The sequence below is a fragment of the Sander vitreus genome, chromosome 3, assembly GCF_031162955.1.
Source record: "Sander vitreus isolate 19-12246 chromosome 3, sanVit1, whole genome shotgun sequence".
Lineage (NCBI taxonomy): Eukaryota > Metazoa > Chordata > Actinopteri > Perciformes > Percidae > Sander > Sander vitreus.
Window position 1 is genome coordinate 11108903 of NC_135857.1, and position 20029 is coordinate 11128931.

A 20029-nucleotide genomic window follows, 5' to 3' on the forward strand; every position below is an offset into this window, starting at 1 on the left:
TGGACAATTTGTGTTATGATGGAAGAGATGTTGATCATGTATTCAACATGTCTGGTCACTTTGCACTTTATTGTGGGTATTTGTCCTCATTCTGCCGTATTGTTTTTATTTTTTTTAGATGTTACTGATGCTGTGCTTTGTATACTTGGAAATGTCAAAGTCGTCACCAGTGACTACTGTTGATCTTCTAGCCCACTGGTAATCTGTAAATATTAAGGTTGCTCTTAAAGTGCTCACATTATGCTCATTTTCAGGTTCATAATTGTATTTAGAGGTTGTACCAGAATAGGTTTACATGGTTTAATTTTCAGAAAACACCATATATTTGTTGTACTTCACATTGCTGCAGCTCCTCATTTCACCCTGTGTGTTGAGCTCTCTGATTTAGCTACAGAGTCTCACTTCTGTTCCATCTTTGTTGGGAGTCGCACATGCACAGTGAGTACAGCTAGCTAGTCATTTGCAGAGTATGAGGGCGTGACACGCTAGCAGCTAGGCGAGCATTATAACGTGTGTTACAAAGTGACACACATTCGTCACGGAAGTAAAGGCTGGACTACAATAGAGCTGTTTGGAGCAGTTTGTGAACAGTGTTTTCTGTTGGAGATGGTAAGTCCCTTTGGGGTGGACTTTGGGCTTTTTCATTTTGTAAACCTATAACATGCACAAAAAGATATATAACACAATAAAGGAAAGGGGAAAAGCCAAAAAGCATAATATGAGCACTTTAAGTCTCCAACTAGCCCAAGCAAAAAAGAGCACTGTCTATGGGGCCTTAGTATTGTTCTAGTCTCGAAAGAGTACAGCTTTAGGTCACTCACTCACTCACTCACACTCAGCATAATATGAGCACTATGTCGATGTGGTTGTATATGAAGTATTGTTATTAATATTGGTAATGTCCGTGTCTTGTACTGTTTTGTCCTGTTTGCCATTGGAGTAGTTTGGTTGTTTACATGTGACAGGTGTGCAGGATGATGTATAATTTGAAAAACAAAAGTAAAAACGTATAAAGACTAGAATGTATGCATAGAAATAAAAACAACCATAGCCTACTTCAAGTACAATTGAAAAGCTGCAGTTGTTTTATCACTCATCCAAAAGACTTCAAGTCTAAAAACAGGAAGGTAATTCCAACAGAGGTGAAGATGTAAAGAAAGAGCCGCTGTGGATGGAACTTGAGTAACCAGAGGTAAACTGAAGAGGAGGAGTAATTACATCACTTTTCCGTGACAATATTGTAGTAACACCTTTACTGCATCACTTATCAAACACGCCACCTCACTCATAACCTGAAAGTGAGACATCCTCCAATGCAGTTTTACACCTGTTTCTCACCTCACGGGTGCCATATGACCAAAGTGACATCATGCTGTGGTGACATCATGCTGTGAATCACCTACACAACCAATGCAGCCTCATGGAAGAAGAAGAGCGACGTGTCCATTGGTGTGTGTTGATGTATTTGTTTTGTACAAGTGATGAGTCAGAGTCAAGTGTGTGTGGGTGTGTACCATGGCAGTGGATGTCTCCTGTGGCTGTTTCTCTTCTGGAGGATTATTGTTGGTGGCTTGAGGTAAGGCATCGTCTTTGTCCAGGTCAGCAGATGGGATGACATATCTGCAGAAACAGAAAGGCAATCACATACATACAAGAATTAAAACACGAGAAAAGTAGCATGACATATTGCTCACATCCATGTAGTCTGGGGTTTTCAAATAAGAGTTGCAGTTTTCTATTAAATACACAAGGGGGAGCAAGTGAGGGAGATTATTTCACAATATGTGGCTTGGGCTCAAATCATGACATTGTACCAGCATGGCGCAAAAAAACATGTTGTATCAGATCTGTGGTGTTTGAATCTCTAATATTCAGAGAGAAACGCATTAATAACTAACCATATATTCTAATCAGATCTAGATGGGAACAAATCCTTCATACAGATACAAAAAATGGAAGCATCTTTGACTATGGTAGGGTCAACAAAAAAAGCCATGGTGTCTTTTGTATGTGCTCCGGAAAGCAAAGCTCGTCTATTCAGAGAGCCATAAAGGCAATCTACCCACAAGGGAGTGCTTCACAAAACCTTCACTTGAAATGTGACTCAATGTATTCGGGAGTGGAGGGTGAGGTTCATTCAGCTCAACTTTTATGAGCAACAAAGAGGCGAGAGACAGGCCCTGGATTTGTCACAGTGATTCAGCGCGATGAGATCAGGACATGAGGCAAAGAACACGGACACACAGTGTCATTTATGTGATCCACAGTGACAGAGCTAATTGCATAGACACAATGTAAAATCATAGCAAACACAGTGAGCTTTGGAACTAATGGAGCGTTACACAGGAACATTCAGGAACACTCTCTCTGTCTTACTCTGAGAACAGGGTCATGTTTTTGGCTTAGCATTACACTGCCCCCTGCTTTTATTCATCTCATTCAAAGGCAAACACACTAAACTTCTATATGGTTTAACATGATTCTGTTCAGCTTACATGAAACGCAGAAAAAGAGGTTAACATACCCCTCAAGGACGTCACCACTTCCTGGTTCACCCCGGGGTCCTGAGGCAGCATTCTCAATCACCGCGGCAACCACACATCCAGCCTCCATGATGCTGTCTGACTGCAACAGCCCGCTGTAGAGAAACATGAGTGGGAGGGAAAGAAGAGAGCGAGAGTGGGTGGTTGGTTAGAAGAATATGGGAGGAGGATGGGAGGAAGAGTCCGATGCAATGAAGCCGCCAGATGACAACCCACTTGAAGATGCAGCGTGCGCGACTCTCAAGGCTACAATTCACAGAGCCCAGACTGTAATCTGCGATGATATCATGCTACAGTGCCAGGAGCTGCTTCAGTAATAATGTACTGTATTACAGGCTGCAAATTCTTAGGATGGTTTCACGAGAGCATCAGCTTCTTTTTTAACATAGCACTGACAGGTTTTTGGCTTGAAACAAATACATCAACTCACATCTTTCTCAAGGAAATGTCAAGATTGTCAAAGCAGCTTCAGTACAAGTCCCTGGAGGTTTAGGGTCATTATTTTTGAATATATGTCATTTGCTTCTTTTCTCATTATAGAAGATTATTTCTTTGGGGCTTTTCCCTTTGTTTGAAAATGGATAGACATGAAAGGGGGAGAGAGATGGGGGATGACACGCAGCAAAGGGCAGAAGGTAGGATTTGAACGCTGCGCCGCTGCAGGACTCAGCCAACATGGGGCGAGCGTTCTTACTGGGTGAGCAAGAGGTCACCCCTTCTTTTCTCATTATTATTAGTGCATTTTTAAAATCAACCCGTATCATGTAAGGCAAAAAATTTCATATGTTGTTAACGTAACATACAGAGAATTAGTACACCTTGGTTTTTAATCATTCATTATTCAAGGTGATGCTGTCATTTTCTTACTCTTTCAACAAAATCTAAACATGCACCTCCATACAAAATGAATAATCGAAAAATGGATCAAAAAATCCTGGTTGTTTTTGCATTCTGATAAAAGTCAGAAGCTTTTGGATCTATAGATGTAAATAAGGCCCAAAAAAACCCAGGTTTACTGTATGTCAACTGGTTTTACATGAAGTGATTACTGCAAACCTGCACCACTTTAAAGGACAATTCCGGCATAAAATGACCCTAGGGGTTAATAACATATGTGTAACTAGTCCAACGTTCTCTGGGACATGTTCTCATGCTAATCAAATGTGTCTCTAGCTTTTAACAAGCTGTGTTTGAGCTATGTTACTGGTTATTGGTTGCACGGCGTTCGTGGTTCGACTGCTCATGACTGTTTTCCAAGATGACGGCCAAATGTAAACACGAACGCTACTGTCTTTATAATCTATCTTTTTAATAAACTGTCTGTACACTCTCAATGCTTCAGTTTGCATGTAGGGACCCTCATTATGGTACCGTTGAAGTGTGGTGCTATTTTGAGCCTTGTTAGTGGTAGAAAATAGATTTACCAAGTGCCCTGAAAGCTAGCGTTAGCAGGTAACCACCTGTTTTGCGGTAGCTTGTTAAAAGCTAGAGACGCATTCGATTAGCATGAAAACATGTCCCAGAGAACGTTTGACTCGGTACACATCTGTTATTAACCCCTAGATTCATTTTACGTCGGAATTGTCCTTTAATATAATATCAACTGAGGTGGGTCCTGTATTATTACCCTAATCTTTTAGGCCTCCCTTTCCATTAAAAACTAAATATTATCTATCATTATCTTTCTAAGGTTATATATAGGCCCCTATATCCATGACTTTATTTCTACATGCTTTGACCATAATCAATCTGTGAGAAAATTGGGACAGCCCCTGTTACTCCCACTCTTTACCAGATTTCAGTATTACTACTCCTGTCTTCATGTGCTGTAAACAAACTGAAGGAATGTGCAGATGAAGCGAAACTAGACTCTTCCTAATGTTCCTCTACAATCTTCCCATAACTAGTTGTGTGGGTGCTTAGCGTTAAACAATGAGTTTGGGGCTTTAGAGCATAAAAACAAGCCTCTACTCACACCTCTGAGGTCCTACAACATCATTAAAAAAAAAAAGCCCTCCGATTAACAGAAGGCAGTTTTACCTCTTCCCTAAGCAGGTCTGCTAATCAACAAAGAAATGTTTGGAGTAACGAGTAGATTCATCAGCTGGGGCCAATGCTGTAATAGCAGTTTCCCACCAGCCCCTCTGGCTCGTGGCCTCACTGAGTTGCTGTTGACTGACTTCCACAAAACCTCCTGACTCAGCAGAATGTGAACAGGCAGGAATAGAGGCCAGATCGGACTCCACTCTATCCACATCTCCTGCTGTATCTCCTCTATAATAGACAACATAACCTTGCCAGAGGAGAGACAACATATTACACAGACAGCCAACTAATTTACTGTTGAGAAGTGTCACATCGACTGCTGTTTTATAAGGGTCACTTGGGGGGGAAAAAGTGTTGGGAAAGTCATATGACTGAGCAGTGTGTCACCAATATTAAGCAGAACTGGAAGCAGTAGGAGTACATGTAATATGATTAGTGCCTACGACACACAACACAAAAACAAAGCTGTACTGCACAATCATTGAGATGGTGGATAGATAGATTGAGGGTGATTATCTTTACCTTGTTTACAATATTTTGGCTATAATGGAGGGCAGAGATTCCTTGCAGCTCCATGCATTCCATGATAAAAACAAATGTTGCATGGCACACAGTGCAATGCCTGACTTTGCTGATTGAACCACATCAGACTCAGTGAGTCTTTTCAAGTGAAGGAACATGTTGTTCACTTTGCGGAGGAGGCCCGCTAGCTGCATGCTTTAAAAGCTTGCCCGCCTGGTAAAAAGAGTCATGGGCTTTTGTTTTCATCGGAAATGCTTTGTGGGAGAAGAGCTGAAGACAACAGAGAGCAACATATAAATGAGTGTTCTTATAGCAGGCACGGTGCACCACATTACATTAAAAGTAGACTATTTTGGAAATGCCCCAAATAGATTGAGCTATAAAAAGACAAAGCTGTCACGATTGTGAAGAAAATAAAAAAGGAAAAAGGTCATGATATTAAGAGGTGATCTTGCTCTGTATGTGTCATTGTCCATGGCAGATAAAAATGGGTGGCACATACTGACACTTTGTGCTGCATCATGGGTGAGAAAAATAGAACAATGTCAAACCAGAAGCTCCACAATCTCTGACACCAGTTTAATGTTGGAGGCCTCAGAATCAACTACAGTAAATCAGGCAGAAATCATCTTTCCACTACTTCTTTATCAGTCACATCAAAAAGTATTACACAAAACTATATATGTACCTGTCACACTTAAAGAGAGAGATGTTGTTCGGATGTCAGGAGACTGGAGCAGCACCGAAGGATGTTGCCCTGGTATCCCATGGCCTACATGGCGTTTTTAAATAGGGCAGCCTACACAATCTCACACACTGCTTATGAAACCTGTATCAGCAAGTGCGTTTGACATGAAAAATGGCTGCCTACATATTTGTAGCTACAAACACACAGCAGCAGATGCGTCTACGTGAGTCACAGCTACTTCTACACATATGAGAGGACGGACAAAGTAAGCAGGGAAGAAGGAGAGACTGCCATTTTTTCTGTATCACAAATAGCTCATATACGAATATTAGGTAACACTTTTAGGGACCTCTACAGGTGATTAAGGAGGCCCCTGGTATGTTGTTTGAGATGGGCTGTAAATGATATACACATAACAAAGTCATATTGTCATAATTGAAACATTAGCGAGCTAATTAGAGCCGGTACTGTTGTAAAGTCTGATAATAAGGTGAGTAATAATAGGGTGCTTTGTCATTATCTCTGTTGGCTGTCCCGTTTTATAACCCAGCTACCAATACCGGTATGTGGAGGGAGAGATTAGGAATTTGGTTACAACCTAAAATTCAAGCCACAGGCCAGAAGTTTCTATACTAAGTGTTTAACCTTATTTTAAACCTAAGCAGGTCACTTGTAGTCTTATTGTGCTACAATATGTGAAACAAATTACTTAAACCTGCACTAACTGATTTGTTTTTTTGCCACTTGTGGGCAAAGGAAGCAAGCTGTAAGCATATGTTCGCGAAACAGATGCTTAGTACACATCCAGCAGTTACAGAGAAACATTATCATTTATTTGGAGTCATGAATGATGACTGAAAGTCCGATATTGACTCTCTTTTTAGCTCTGTTTTGGTCTCTACCAACTCCTGAGGGAAATATCTGTCTATTTAGCTGCTACATGCTCCACTATTTCCACCAGCTAGTTTCTTACTTTGTCTGTCTGCTGTTTGGTGCTGGGAAGGGTAGCGTACAGTCAGTTCATAAGTTTATATTAAGTCTTTTAGCTGACAATGCAAATGAGAGCTGTGAGGGTGAACCAAAAAAACAGTAAGGTTGGAAAACCTGGAAAACCAAAACAATGAACTGAAAGACCCTATAAAGCTCCATAGAGCTGAAGGAGCTGTAAAGTCGGGTGATAATTCTCACAACGAGCAATCCTTTTCAATTACGCACAGTCATGTATTCAATTATCAATATAAATTTAAATAATCTGATTAACATTGTTTGCATCTTCAACATGTCTTGATGTTGATGCAGATACAAAAACAGAGTCTCCCTTCAGAGGCTGTGACAGGCCCGTGTAAAGTTGGTTTCATGCTCTCATTCTGAGCTCTGGAATGCAGTCAACACAAGCAAGGGAGAATGAGAGAGAGAGAGAGAGAGAGAGAGAGAGAGAGACGCAGTGGAGAAAGGCCCGCGGTTGCCATGGTAACCTCTCTCCAGTCCAGTGTGACTTGAAGCTCCTCCAGACAGGAGGATGAGCTAGCACAAGGAGGGAAATGAAGCCTTAGAGGAACCTTTGACCACAAGCTTTGACATATCACCACCACCATCATCATCATCATCATGATCATCATCCTCATCATCACCACCACCACCACCACCATCATCATCATCATCATCATCAGACAATCTGCCTGAGGCGATGACATCGTTGCTCTTCCTATTTTGCAGGATTCAGACAGTCGGTGTGCCGCTGCTTTCACAATGCAGAACAGAGGAGGAGGTGGAGTCATATGATCCTATAATCTTTTTGAAATCTACCAGAGTGAGATTAACTTTATTTCATCTCACACTGGGCGGTGTCCCGGCTATATCTTTGCCCTGCAACTATCAGAGTCACAGATGAAGGGTAGAAAGAAGCGAGAACAGCAGGGTGGCGACTAAGTTGTAGACAACAAAGACCCAAATATTTAATCAACAAGCTGATCTGTCACTTAAGTGTTTAAAGCACAAATCTACCTCCTCTAAAACAGACAAATTAGAGTAAAAACAAAGATTAAGAGGAGATTTTACTGAGTGGGACAAACGATTCTGGAGGATAGAGCCATGCCAGTAGGCTGCTGGCTCACTAACGCAATACTGGGTGTCACAGAAACTCCTACACAGGGATACAAGATCACAGTCACCTGCGCAATCTATTGCAATCCAATACAACACCCCTGCAATAAGTACTACCTTTGTAAAGCTCATAGTTAACTCTGTGGTAATACATTTTGAGGGTGTGATTGTGTTGCAAACATGTAACTATTATTCTGTCCCTACACACTCCCCCTACACACATAATGTATGGATAGGCTTCACAATATAATGTAAGGCTGCATTATTTTCTTTAATCTTATTTTCTCGATTCATGTATAAATCATGTGGTCCATAAAATTGTAAATATGTCCATGACAATATCCCAAAGCCCAAGATAATGTCATCAAATAGCTTGTTTTGTTGGACAAATACTCTGAAACACAAAGATATTCAGTTTACTGTCACATATGTCAAAGTAATGCAGCACACACTCACAACTGATAAGCTGGAGCCAGTGAATTTGGGGAATTTATGTTTAAAAAAAGAGTGAAACGATTAATCGATTACTTTTCCATCAATCCTAACCGACTAATCATTTCAACTCACTACTAAATACCTAACATGTACCTATTATTTTGTCCTCAACACACAAACAAGTGTTGTTTATTTGGGGTAAAGGCTTTACAACAGGTTGTTGTAGGCTATGTTGTTGGTGCAACAAATGGCAATATTTTTAATCAGTTCCTCTGTAGATTATTTTCTTCTTTTCACTGATTACGGATTTGTTCTACAAAATGGCAAAAAAGTAAAAAAAGTAAGGCCATGTTTGGTCCAAAACCAGTCCAATTAGTAAGATATTAAGGCATTTGGTCCTCAACTCCCCAGTCCTTTCAGCATACAAGAACTGTATACTGTGAGTACAGGCTTCACAACATATATTGTAGGTGGCTCCAACTAATGATTATTTCCGATTAATCTCCTAATTATTTTCTCGATTCGTCGTCTAATCTTTTGGTCTATAAAATGACAGAAACATAATGTTGTTTATGCTTAGAAAAACAACCTAAATGTTGATTGAATTGATTCTCAAAATAGTTAATTTCATTAATTCCCTGTTGATCGCCTATTGATTAATCGACTAAACGTTTCAGGTCTACATAAATTACTTATCATTTGGTCCCCACACCTTCCAACACACACACAAGTATATGATACAGGCTTTACAATATACAATGATGCAATTCAACAGAGCAACACAGCAATGTAGGCTACAGCCGGAAAAGTTAACCACCGGTGTACTCTGACCTGTTGGGCCTGATCACCTTCATGCAGCCATAAACACACACACACACACACACACACACACACACACACACACACACAGTCCTTATCAATGTTGACTGGCTGATCGGTTAAAAAAATGACTGGATCAGGTGTTAAGATGACACCTTGAGGGCAGTGACAGCAGTCTAGTGTGTATGCAGTCCGTGGTATTCAGTGGCAGCCTACCTGTAACTGTGCACGTTGCTCCACTCTGCTGCTGCTGCTGCTGCTGCTGCCGCCTCCTCTAACGTTATTCGGCACAGCGCTGAGCTTCTCGACGAGGAAACATGTTGTCAGCATCGCACTGCAGAAACGCTTATCTCTGAGACACACATGCGGGCTTACAGATGATCATCTGAGGTAGATGGTTTTTAGGATAAAAACTATGCTCGGGTGCGACATCGCTGAGGCAGTGTGGGTGTGGGAGTCATTCCGGGGAGCCGCGGCTGGCTGACTGCCTAGCTGTCTGACTAACTGCTGTGAATTGCAATCTGCACTCACCACCGGGAGCGCGCACAACTGATCTCGTGGCCGCGCCTTGGCTATGTTAGCCCCAGGGGTATACCAGACCTTTTCTATGACAAGGGGCTGAATATGAGGAAGCCGTGTGAGAGTATATCCATGAAGCCCCCCCCTTTAATCATATTCAGCAGCCCGAGGAGCCCCATCTGGCAAGCTGTGTGGTGTTAGGTAATGCTTGGTACAGAATTACATAACCAGCTAGAGTAGGTGGGGTGGTAAATCACTTCACCCTAATACAGTACATCATCGTATTGTGCCTGTCCACTGAAGGAGAGCATGTGAAATTCAGCTTTTTGTCTTTTTGCTGGGGGCCACTGGGACCCTTTTATTTTTTTGGTGGGGGTGGGGGGCTTTAATCAAAAGATGAATCGCTTGACAGATAATTCATCTCCAACTATTTTGTCTTTTATGTAATTTATCAAGCAAATACCAAACATCATTGGTTGCAGCTTCTTAAAGAAATAGTTCGAAATTTTGGCTGTGGTGGAAAGTAATTAAGTACATTTAATCAAGAATACTGTAGTTCCACTTAAGTACAAGTTTGAGGTGCTTGTACTTTACCTGAGTCATTCCAATTGTATGTTACTTTATCCTTCTCTACTCAACTACATCTCAGAGGGAAATAGTGTAGCTTGTTACTCCACTCCACTTATCAGATCAGGCTACATTTAGTTACTCGTTATGTTACAGATTCAGATTATTAATACAAAAATATTATCAACAAATAGCAGCAGTATACAGAGTAATTAAAATGAGCCTCACCTTTACCAACTTTACCAGCTGCAGGACTTTTGTAACAGAGTATTTCTACACTGTGATATTACTGCCTTTACTTTGTGAGTACTTCTTCCACCACTGCATTTTGGGAACATACACTCACTGTATATCTGTTTGTTGAAATATGAAGCTACAGACAGGGCATAGCTAGCTTAGTTTAGCATAAAGATTGGAAACACGGGGAAAGCCAGCCTGGGTCAGTTCAAAGTTTAGAAATACACTTACCAGCACCTCTAAAGCTTACAAATGAACACCTGGTTTGTTTAACAGAGAGTGAATAAATCTTCTCATCTAGCTGAGAGAAAGCTAATAAGCATATTATTTGAAATGTGAGGCGATTGGCTTTTTATTTTTAAGATTATTTTTCGGCATTTTAGGCCTTTATTTGATAGGACAGCATAGACATGAAAGGGGAGAGAGAGGGGGAATGACATGCAGCAAAGGGCCGCAGGTCAGAATTGAACCTGCAGCCGCTGTGGCAAGGACTGAGCCTCTGTACATTCAGCGCACGCTCCACCAGGTGAGCTACCCATGCAGGCGCCCCACAATTAGCATTTTTCTTAACTGTTTTGTGACATCTTGTAGACCAGACAGTCAACTTATTTATTTAAAAGGAGGACAATAGGCTATTTGATTATGAGAACAATTGTGAGTTGCAGCCCAAGCTTAAGTCACTTATAGGAATAACTTGTTTGACTTAAAACATGTATGTAATATAACAGCTTGTGAAAAATCCGAAACGATTAAACTTTGTTTGATAAGTAATCCGCGGATAATGCAGCATTTATGAAACTAGGCCTCTAAAGTTTTGTGTGTTTAACTAGTGGATTAACTGCACTCCTCAGGTGTATGCAGATGGCTGCTCATTTGTTTGTTTCCCAGCCTGCCACGAGGAATTTGAACAAAAGCACAAAGGTCATTCTGACAGATCTCATCCTCTTTCAAGTTATTTTTTTTCTCTGTTCTGGCTCACACAATTCATTCCTGAATGTTTGGGTGGAGACGGCAAAGCTGGGGGTCAAAATAATAATCATTGAACAACATGCATGTATTAAAACACAGTCTTTGATCTGACTTGAACAATTTTTGTTCTAAATGAAGCTGAAATTGTCATATTTAAGACTACATTTAAGTCATTAATTGTGACTTTTGGGGAAAAATGTAATATGAAACCTGGCACTTTAACTCTGATGCTACACTATGTAGTGTGTCCTACAATTAAAAAAAAACTAAAAACCTTGACCTGATTAAGCTGCTCCTTTCCCCACACTACCTTCCCCAATCTCTGTCCAATACCTACACCCTGTGTTCAGCATATGAACTACACCTTCTTCACAGATGGGATCAGAGGAGCTGCATGAAACAAAACGCACAAGAAAAAAAAAATCCTCTTTTGGATTTTTTATTATATCAAAATACAAAAATTTGAGAGGAAAATGTTGTATGGGACTAAGCATTTGAAATGATATGGTGACATGAATACAACACTGCTTTCATATTCTCATAGACATGCCATATACAGAGCATAGATCATGTGCTAGGCCCATGTCTACGTCATGATGAGCCATCAGGAGTGAGCCTGTGCGCTTTTCCCTACCAAGGCTTTCGATGGCGACTGTCTCTATACTGTATATCCAGGCCATGTTGGTTACAGGCCAGAGTGTTTTTACATCATAGTTCCTTCGGGTTTCTGTTCACTCAATAAAGAAACGAGATCCATGGCAGTTGAACATGAAGAGTGAGTAAGACATGATCTCAGACGATACAGAACTCACTGGACAGCAGTGGCAAACGAGAGAGAAAGTAATACAAATATTATACATAAGGCTTTGGTACAGCACCATACAGTATGAGTTAATTGCTCACAAAAAAGTTAAGTAAAGCGTAATACCTGATGTAGTGACAGAACAGAATGACAAGTCTAAAAAAAAACAACAAAAAAAGCAAAGAGAAACATCAGGTTATCATTTTAAAACAGAGAAAAGTAAATAAAAAAGTTTTGTTTTGAAGTATTTACATATGAACATTGTTGAATACAGTGTTATGGAGACAAATTATGTACAAAACAATAAACAACATATAATACAGAATGTAAACATGTGATGTACAGCACAGAGTTCAGTGAATGAAAATGAAATGTAGTAAATTTTCTTCCATTTTAAGCACTACTTGGTTTGCTTGAGTATGAGCATTAGCTAAAACAGTCAACGATGTAGTGCTTATTGTAGCCTACGATAATAATACATTCTAGTTTCTCAGTGCTGGTACACATGAAAAAACAGAGAATATAGAAAATACTACATATTTCTATTTTTCCGTCCAATAACAACCAGCTCGGATGTCCATGAATGATTGCTAAATAGGCGGTTTTTTTGTGTTGTCTCTACATGCAAGATTAATACCATAAAAAAATCAAATCGGTTCCAAGTATCATCCTACCAGCACCTAGTGATGCACTAAAAGCTGTAAGCAGAAAAAATTGAACAAAATAAAATAAAAAATAAAATTGAGCTAACAGTTACGTCCAAAGCAGCCCTCTTAAACGCTGTACATGTGTCTGTTGAATATGCAGAAAATAGCCCGGAAGACGACATCCATTCGCTTAAACGCACGGAGAGGATGTATGAGCTTTCCCAATACCTTTCTACCAGAAGAATCAGCAATAAATACAAATGTGGTCTGATGACTACTCGTGGCCATACTGTACAGTACTAGTAGGAATTCGAACGTCGAAAAGATGGCGAAATGTTGTGAGACAGCTGTGACGCCCCTGCAGTAGTGTGCTTGAAAAACAGTGCTGTTAACCAAAGATGGTAGACCTACAGGAAGTGTGTAGAAAATATGCCCTCATGACCTGACCATGCTCTCAGATTCCCTCCCACGTGTCCTGTGGTTGTGTCCTAATCTAAATCAGGTTATGTTTCTCCTTTTTAGGCTGGGTTACAATTCTCAATATCATCACAAATATACTTTAGAGAGGGTACCTTGGAAGCACAGACAGACATTGCAAACACACTATAGAAAACAGATTATCTTGAGTTCATTTGAATGTCACAAGTCTCTATTATTTGAGGTTATACTACTATTTTTTTTTCCCCCAGTATTGTCTATTACTGTCATCACACCATGATACTGTTATGATAAGGACCTATAGTGTCTACCGGAGCTAGTTTAGTTGCTCAAACACACAGGGCCCAAAGAGTTGCTTGTGGAAACAGAAGAGAAAAAAAAAATCTTTAGACCTCTATTCTACAGCACCACAATGTTAAACATAGCACCAAGTCGTAATGTTCAAAGCAACTATGCCCTAACACACGTTTCTTTATCAAACTAATGTAAACACAATTTTCTCCACAGCACACACGTAATGTACATGACTATAGCATGTCTGTGACTCTTAGAAAAAACGTTTCCTTCAGTTTATTTGCTTTGGACACCTGAAGGCGAAAAGATCTGAAGTGAATCTACATGTGTGCTCATGAACGGGCAAAATACAGTATTACTTTGTTCCAGGAATATTATTATAGAGGGCAACACACTTCTGCTTCTAAAGCTTTTTCCAATGGGCATTCACGTACTATACATCAGAGAAAATACTACTTAACTTGTGCAGCCAGCGGGCTATGGCGATAATACATCGTACGGTACTAACATTAAGGTTTCTTTTCTTCTCAGATAAAATAATGTCTGCTAAAGCATGACAAATGAGGCACCTTAAAATGTTTTAGAAACATTATCCACTTAAAGCCGTACTGTAAGCAAATACTTTGATATATAATCTAATTTCTTCTTCCTTGGGATCCTTCCCGTCTTTTTATACACCCTCATACAAGAACGTCTTCCTGTAAAACATGGTTTGATTCATCTTTACAAATACAATACATACCATGTACAGTACATAACAAATATAGATTTTTTTTTTTACTCGTATCTTACATTAAAACCAATTTGTTAAAGTAGAATATGCACTTTGACGCTCACTTTCAGGCAATCGTCACTCTCTCACTTGTCAAAAGAGATTTCAATAAGCAGACATTGAGTCGATTCATTCAAGTGGAAATTGGCCGGAAAACCTGTGATTTGTTTGTAGCAGACGGAAATATATCTGATATGTCTTTGAGCGATTGAACGAGCATTAGCACTAAAAGGAAATCTGGTTTTGTTTTTGCGGCCATCAGAAGAAAGGGAGCTTGGCTCAGAACCTGTGTGGGGCCCGTTCGTTACAGTATTATCGCATACAGGAACAACACAGAGAAGTTAAACAGTTTGGACTTAATGTGCCAACTGGTCATCTCACCAATCGCAGCTGCACTATTAAACAACGTCATGGGTCATTCAATGTACTGTGACATCGGGACATTCATTTCCTGTACAGCAAAACGTACATTCATTATCGGTTAGTGTCAAAAAGAAAAAAGATCAAACCCACAGAGAAGTAGCTAGCAAGTAATATACAGTTGTTAATGATAAACAGTCAGGGTGGCCGTCATTTGAATATTTCCCATTGCTTGTTAACAGCTTTATGACGCAATCACATTCTCCTCTAACAGCTGTTGTTAAACATTAACATCCCTACTCTACTGGTTTGTTCTTTCCGCATGAAAACTCATGCACAGTATAGCTTCTGTACTTTTCCAATGAAGGTATATTTTTAAGATTCATTTGCCTTTTTTGAATCTAAACTTCTGTATTTTTTTTATTTTTCTTTGCATGGGTATTCTGGTGCTGTCCTATTACTTGGATATACACAGTTGAAGCAGGTACCCATTTAAAATATAAATGTAAAAAAAAAAATAAAACAAGAGCTATGCATCCTCTGTTGCATTTTCTCTCATCTGTCCTTGGCAGAGAAAGTAAAAACACACATAGTATTAGAGTCCCTCACTCCGCCCCCGAAGAGACAAATATGGGAAGGCGAAGGAAAAGGCAGTTTATGTTAGAATAAACAAGAGAGAAAAGGCAAATAAAAGGCACCTCGAGACGTGCCGCGTTTCACAAATGATTCCTAAAGAATGAAATACATACTACAGTACACTTCATAATTCATCACCCTGTTCTTCTGACCCTACAACTCCAACCTCTGTTGTCCCAAATTATTTTGAGAGTTCTCATGAAGGCTATGATCTTCATCTTAATACGGTGCCATAATGAGAAGTGTGAACACACTGAGTCATCAAGCACTACAATTAAGACAGTCCTCTAATGGTTGGCATTGGATCATAAATGAAAAATGAACACGAGATGCCAGCTATTACTGATATTAAAAAGCTTCTAAATTAGATCAAGTTAGGCCATATTATCCGTTTGAATGAGTGCGGAGTATGATATAAACCTTTTTATCCATACGTTTCATATGTAAGAAAAAGGTCAAGTACGTACAGTATACCACAAGAATTACAGCAACTTTGCGTTTACTCTGAGGTATATTTTGTGGTAAGAACCCTGTGTTTAAATACTGACACTATTTGTATTGTAGGAAAGGTAGACTCATGTCCATGTCCGAGGACGCACCAGGCTTCACAGTACACTGTATCACTGAAAAACCTAAAGATATGGACCCCTCAATGACCAGTGAGTGAAAAATCTTTAACGTGTTGTCACATACTCAACCAACACATTTTTATTACTGTAGGAAGAAGCTTAATTCCCTTGTTTTTACTATTTATATACATTATATATTTTCAGAGCATTTTAAAGTGAAAGTCCTCAGAGACAAGTAGTGGCGACAACTCAGAAAAGCCATTGTTCTTGTCTTCACATACAGGTAAGATGTCCGACCCCTGGAGTATTCAGCTGGATGTTTCCCGCTCCTTGAACACAGATGAACTTTTAGAGATTATAAGAAATGTATTAGCTAGAGAGTGGGGTGGAGCAGAGAGGGCTGAGGTGTTTTTTTTTTGTTTTTTTTTCAGGGGAGGTCAGTCTAGTCGAGTCCGATGGCTTGGTGGGCACACGGGTCAGCGTAGAGTCCCATAATTTGGGCCCTCGGAGTCTGCACTGGCCAGTATGCCTGTCTGGTCCTCCTCAGACTGCCTGCGGTGCAGGAAGGAGGTCAAATAAAGATAGGGGTTTTTCTTGTTTTGCCTTTTCCTCTTTCTGTGGAGATCCTCTCCCTCTTGGGGTGTCTGAGATTGCTGCTGGGTCTGAGAGGGACACACACCTGAAAGGGAGGCAGAGAGAAGCACAGGCGTAACACACCACCCACATCATTTTTTTTTTTTTAAGATGAATTGTTTCTCTAACCGCCAGACAAACCTGTTCTCCTTCCGGAGGTTGTGTTGTTATTGTTGTTGGCAGCCACTCCCTTGGCTTTAGTAATACAGTGGTGTAGCAGTGCTGGTAAGCTCTCAGACCCGGCAGGATCACTAGACGCACCTAGAGGTTCCCTGAGGAGAAGAGAGACAGCACAGCATACATTGTTCTGCATTAACCCAACTGTTGTGTTTGGTCCCATCTCAGATGTGAAAAGACAGAATGGCACTTTGCATTGCTATTTGCAGTATCGTATGATTTGATGAGCTCTTGTACTTCTACTGAGAGCCCTTTCACTAAGATGATGACTTTCCCCTCTCTATCTGCAGTGATGGATGATAAAAGTTAGACTTAAAGAAAGAAAGAATAGTTGACATAAGGTGGATTTGGTGAATTTATTGGCTATTAAGTTTCTTCTAAAACAATCATTACATTAAAGACCCAGTCCAGGATTTATAGCGGTTATGGTAATGCAGACTACACATTATTCTTAAAGGGTACAGTTTTAGTGATACAAACGTACTCCAACTTTAGGTCCAGTGATTGTAATTTAAAATCAGGGGCATTTTGTAGTCTTAGCAACAGTGCTTAAAATGGAAAGAAATATATTTCAGGTTTGAACAATTGCAATCACAGTGCTCACTCAGGTTTGGGTCTTTAAGTAGTGACTGCTTCAGAAATGTGGGCAATATTGGTCTCTTTGTTGTATAAAACTCATAAAATGAAAATAATTTCTTAAATTACTGTTCCTGTAACAATGAAGTCTTATTGTAGAAATCTCTTTTGAATATCTTCCAATGGTGCTTTTTTTTTCAGTATACAATAAATGCATGAGCGTTTCTCTGAGAGTTTGCTGAGTGTGTCAATATGAAGTATGTGTGCAGGGGTGTAAATAAACGGCTCTTTTTGAACCATGAAGAACTATTTTCATTTCATGAGTGATACATGCTAAGTTTAATGAAAAATAATCAATGTATAATCACATAAAGATACAGCAAAGTAGCTTTACTGTCATAGTATGCAGTTTTACCTCATACCGAATACTCTGGTTTTGTTGTCCATCTCTCATAGAAAGATGCAATACAATTAAATTGAATTAACCTCAAAAATTCTTAAAGGGACAGTTCACCCCAAAATCCAAAATACATATTTTTCCTCCTACCTGTAGTGTTATTTATCAGTGTAGATTGTTTTGGTGCGAGTTGCCCAGTGTTAGAGATATCGCCTGTAGAGATGTCTGCCTTCTCTTGAATATAATGGAACTAGATGGCACTCAGCTTGTGGTGCTCAAAGCGCCAAGAAATACATCTATACAGCTGATATCTTCTAATCATATTTCTGTATATCTGTATCAGTATCCCAACCGGCAGATGGCCGCCCACCAAGAGCCTGGTTCAGCCTGAGGTTTTTGCCCGTTTAAAGGAAGTTTTTCCTCGCCACTGTCACACCAGTGATGCTTCCTCTTGGGGGGAATTGTTAGGTCTTTGTAAATTATAGAGTGTGGTCTAGACCTACTCTATCTGTAAAGTGTCCAAAATACAATTGAATTGAACCTTGGGCAACTCACACCGAAACAATCTAGATGGATAAAAATAAATGTATAATGCTATATAAAGGCAGTCCATTTAAATGCAGGCCAAAAATAGCACTACAGGTAAGAGGGAAACTTTGTATTTTTGATTTTGGGGTGAATTGTCCCTTTTAAGTAAAGGTTCATGAGTCTCGCTGTTCAATGTCTTTGCCTTTCAAAGAACTGAATACAAACGGCTTCAAAACCTGACTTAATGTTTCATTAAGTCAGGTTGTTGTGCCAAACATGTATTGTTTCAAAAGGCATAGGAACACAAAGCTTTAGAGATGCTTGTCCATCATTTGTCACTGTGGAGAGAGAGATTGAGAGTCATTAGCAGAGAGGGGGGAACAAATGTGAGAAACAGTCCTGGACAGACAGAGAACATTTCCATTATCACATAAACTGTGTGCAGAGGCCACAGCGTTGTTAAAGATAGTACATTTCCATAGACATGAACACTGTACAGCACACTTTCATAAACATGAACACTGCGTACAGAGGCTTCACCATGCTGACGGGAGGAGATGGCAGGAAGAGGAAATGGCCGTTAAAGAACAAGTCACATGACAGGAAGAGGAAATGGCCATTAAAAAACAGTCACATGACAGAAAAACGAAAGCACTTAGGACAACAAATGTGACAAAGAATTTAGTTTGAGAATTGTTGTTATTTGTTTGGTCGTAGAGAGAAGTTTAGAGAATGCATGCATGGCATTTTGCACATGGAACAAAACTTTAAAGGGGAATACTCCAGTCTATCATTCATGTGCATCCTCTATTGATTCAAGGCTTTTTTCATTGTCATTTTTTTTTTTTTTGGTGCAGGGGAAACATGTCTGTATTCAAAAGACAATCCAAAGACAAAAATGCTTCTCCACAGTCCAAAACCGCTCCTCGTGCTTGCTCACAAGCCTAATTACTGCAGCCTACGCCACAGCAGGCTTACTGTGCCTGGGAAGTGTATTGACAAATGTGTCCTGCAGTCATTATTACCATTAGTTGTACTTCACTTGAATCCAGCACAGAGGCACAACCCAAAGCGATTCCCCTTTAAAGGAGAGAGTGATTAGAGCCCTCCCCCTGCTGACCCCTCCCCTCTCAGACATGGGTCCGACCCTTACCTATTGCGGCGTGGGGGACCGGGTCACAACGCTGCCCAGATAGCTGAGATCAATCAAAAACAAATCACGTAAGACCCTTACCCTCTATAAAGCAGCAGCCCTATAAGCTACCTTCCCTTATAGGCCAGTGATGGAGCAGGAGCAAGTCTCTGCTTCATGGCTTTAGCTACTGTATGGTTGTAGCTTCTAGGGGTGTGAGGTGGGTGTGAGGGGGCGCACGAATGTGTGCACTAATGAAATAACTGTGGGGCATAAAAGTATATGAGTCTCAGCTATGTTTTTATGTAGGTGTAAATGCATAAAACCTCCTGCGTAATATCTGACTGGCAATCTGTGTAAAGGGGAACTGATCTGTCAGATTATTGGTGGGAAATCCTGTATTCCTTCATCAGAGTTTTTATTTTTATCCTTATATAGTAGGTACCAATTTCTAATAAGACACCCTTTATGAATGCTTTATTATTGGTTTATAAGGTTGTGGCTGGCTTTTATCTTCATTCAGCAGGACTTCAATTATTATTAATTATGTGAAGGCATTTTTTTAATGATAGGACAGCTCAGATATGAAAGCGGAGAGAGGGGGAAGACATGCAGGAGAC

General features: G+C 40.0%; 2 protein-coding genes across 2 annotated transcripts in view; both read right to left on the reverse strand.

Moving 5' to 3' along the window:
• Nucleotides 1-9651, reverse strand: part of arhgap32a (Rho GTPase activating protein 32a) — a 31580-nt gene extending 21929 nt beyond the window's left edge. Inside the window, exons 1-3 of the mRNA XM_078245942.1 lie at nt 9373-9651; nt 2525-2638; nt 1515-1620 (exon numbers count right to left, since the gene is read on the reverse strand). Coding sequence (XP_078102068.1) covers nt 1515-1620; nt 2525-2613 — 195 coding nt within the window. The 5' untranslated portion in view covers nt 2614-2638; nt 9373-9651. The remainder of the gene's footprint in view (nt 1-1514; nt 1621-2524; nt 2639-9372) is intronic.
• Nucleotides 9652-11919: 2268 nt separating this feature from the next.
• Nucleotides 11920-20029, reverse strand: part of igsf9ba (immunoglobulin superfamily, member 9Ba) — a 75276-nt gene continuing 67166 nt past the window's right edge. The window contains exons 19-20 of the mRNA XM_078245943.1: nt 16741-16871; nt 11920-16645 (exon numbers count right to left, since the gene is read on the reverse strand). Coding sequence (XP_078102069.1) covers nt 16443-16645; nt 16741-16871 — 334 coding nt within the window. The 3' untranslated portion in view covers nt 11920-16442. The remainder of the gene's footprint in view (nt 16646-16740; nt 16872-20029) is intronic.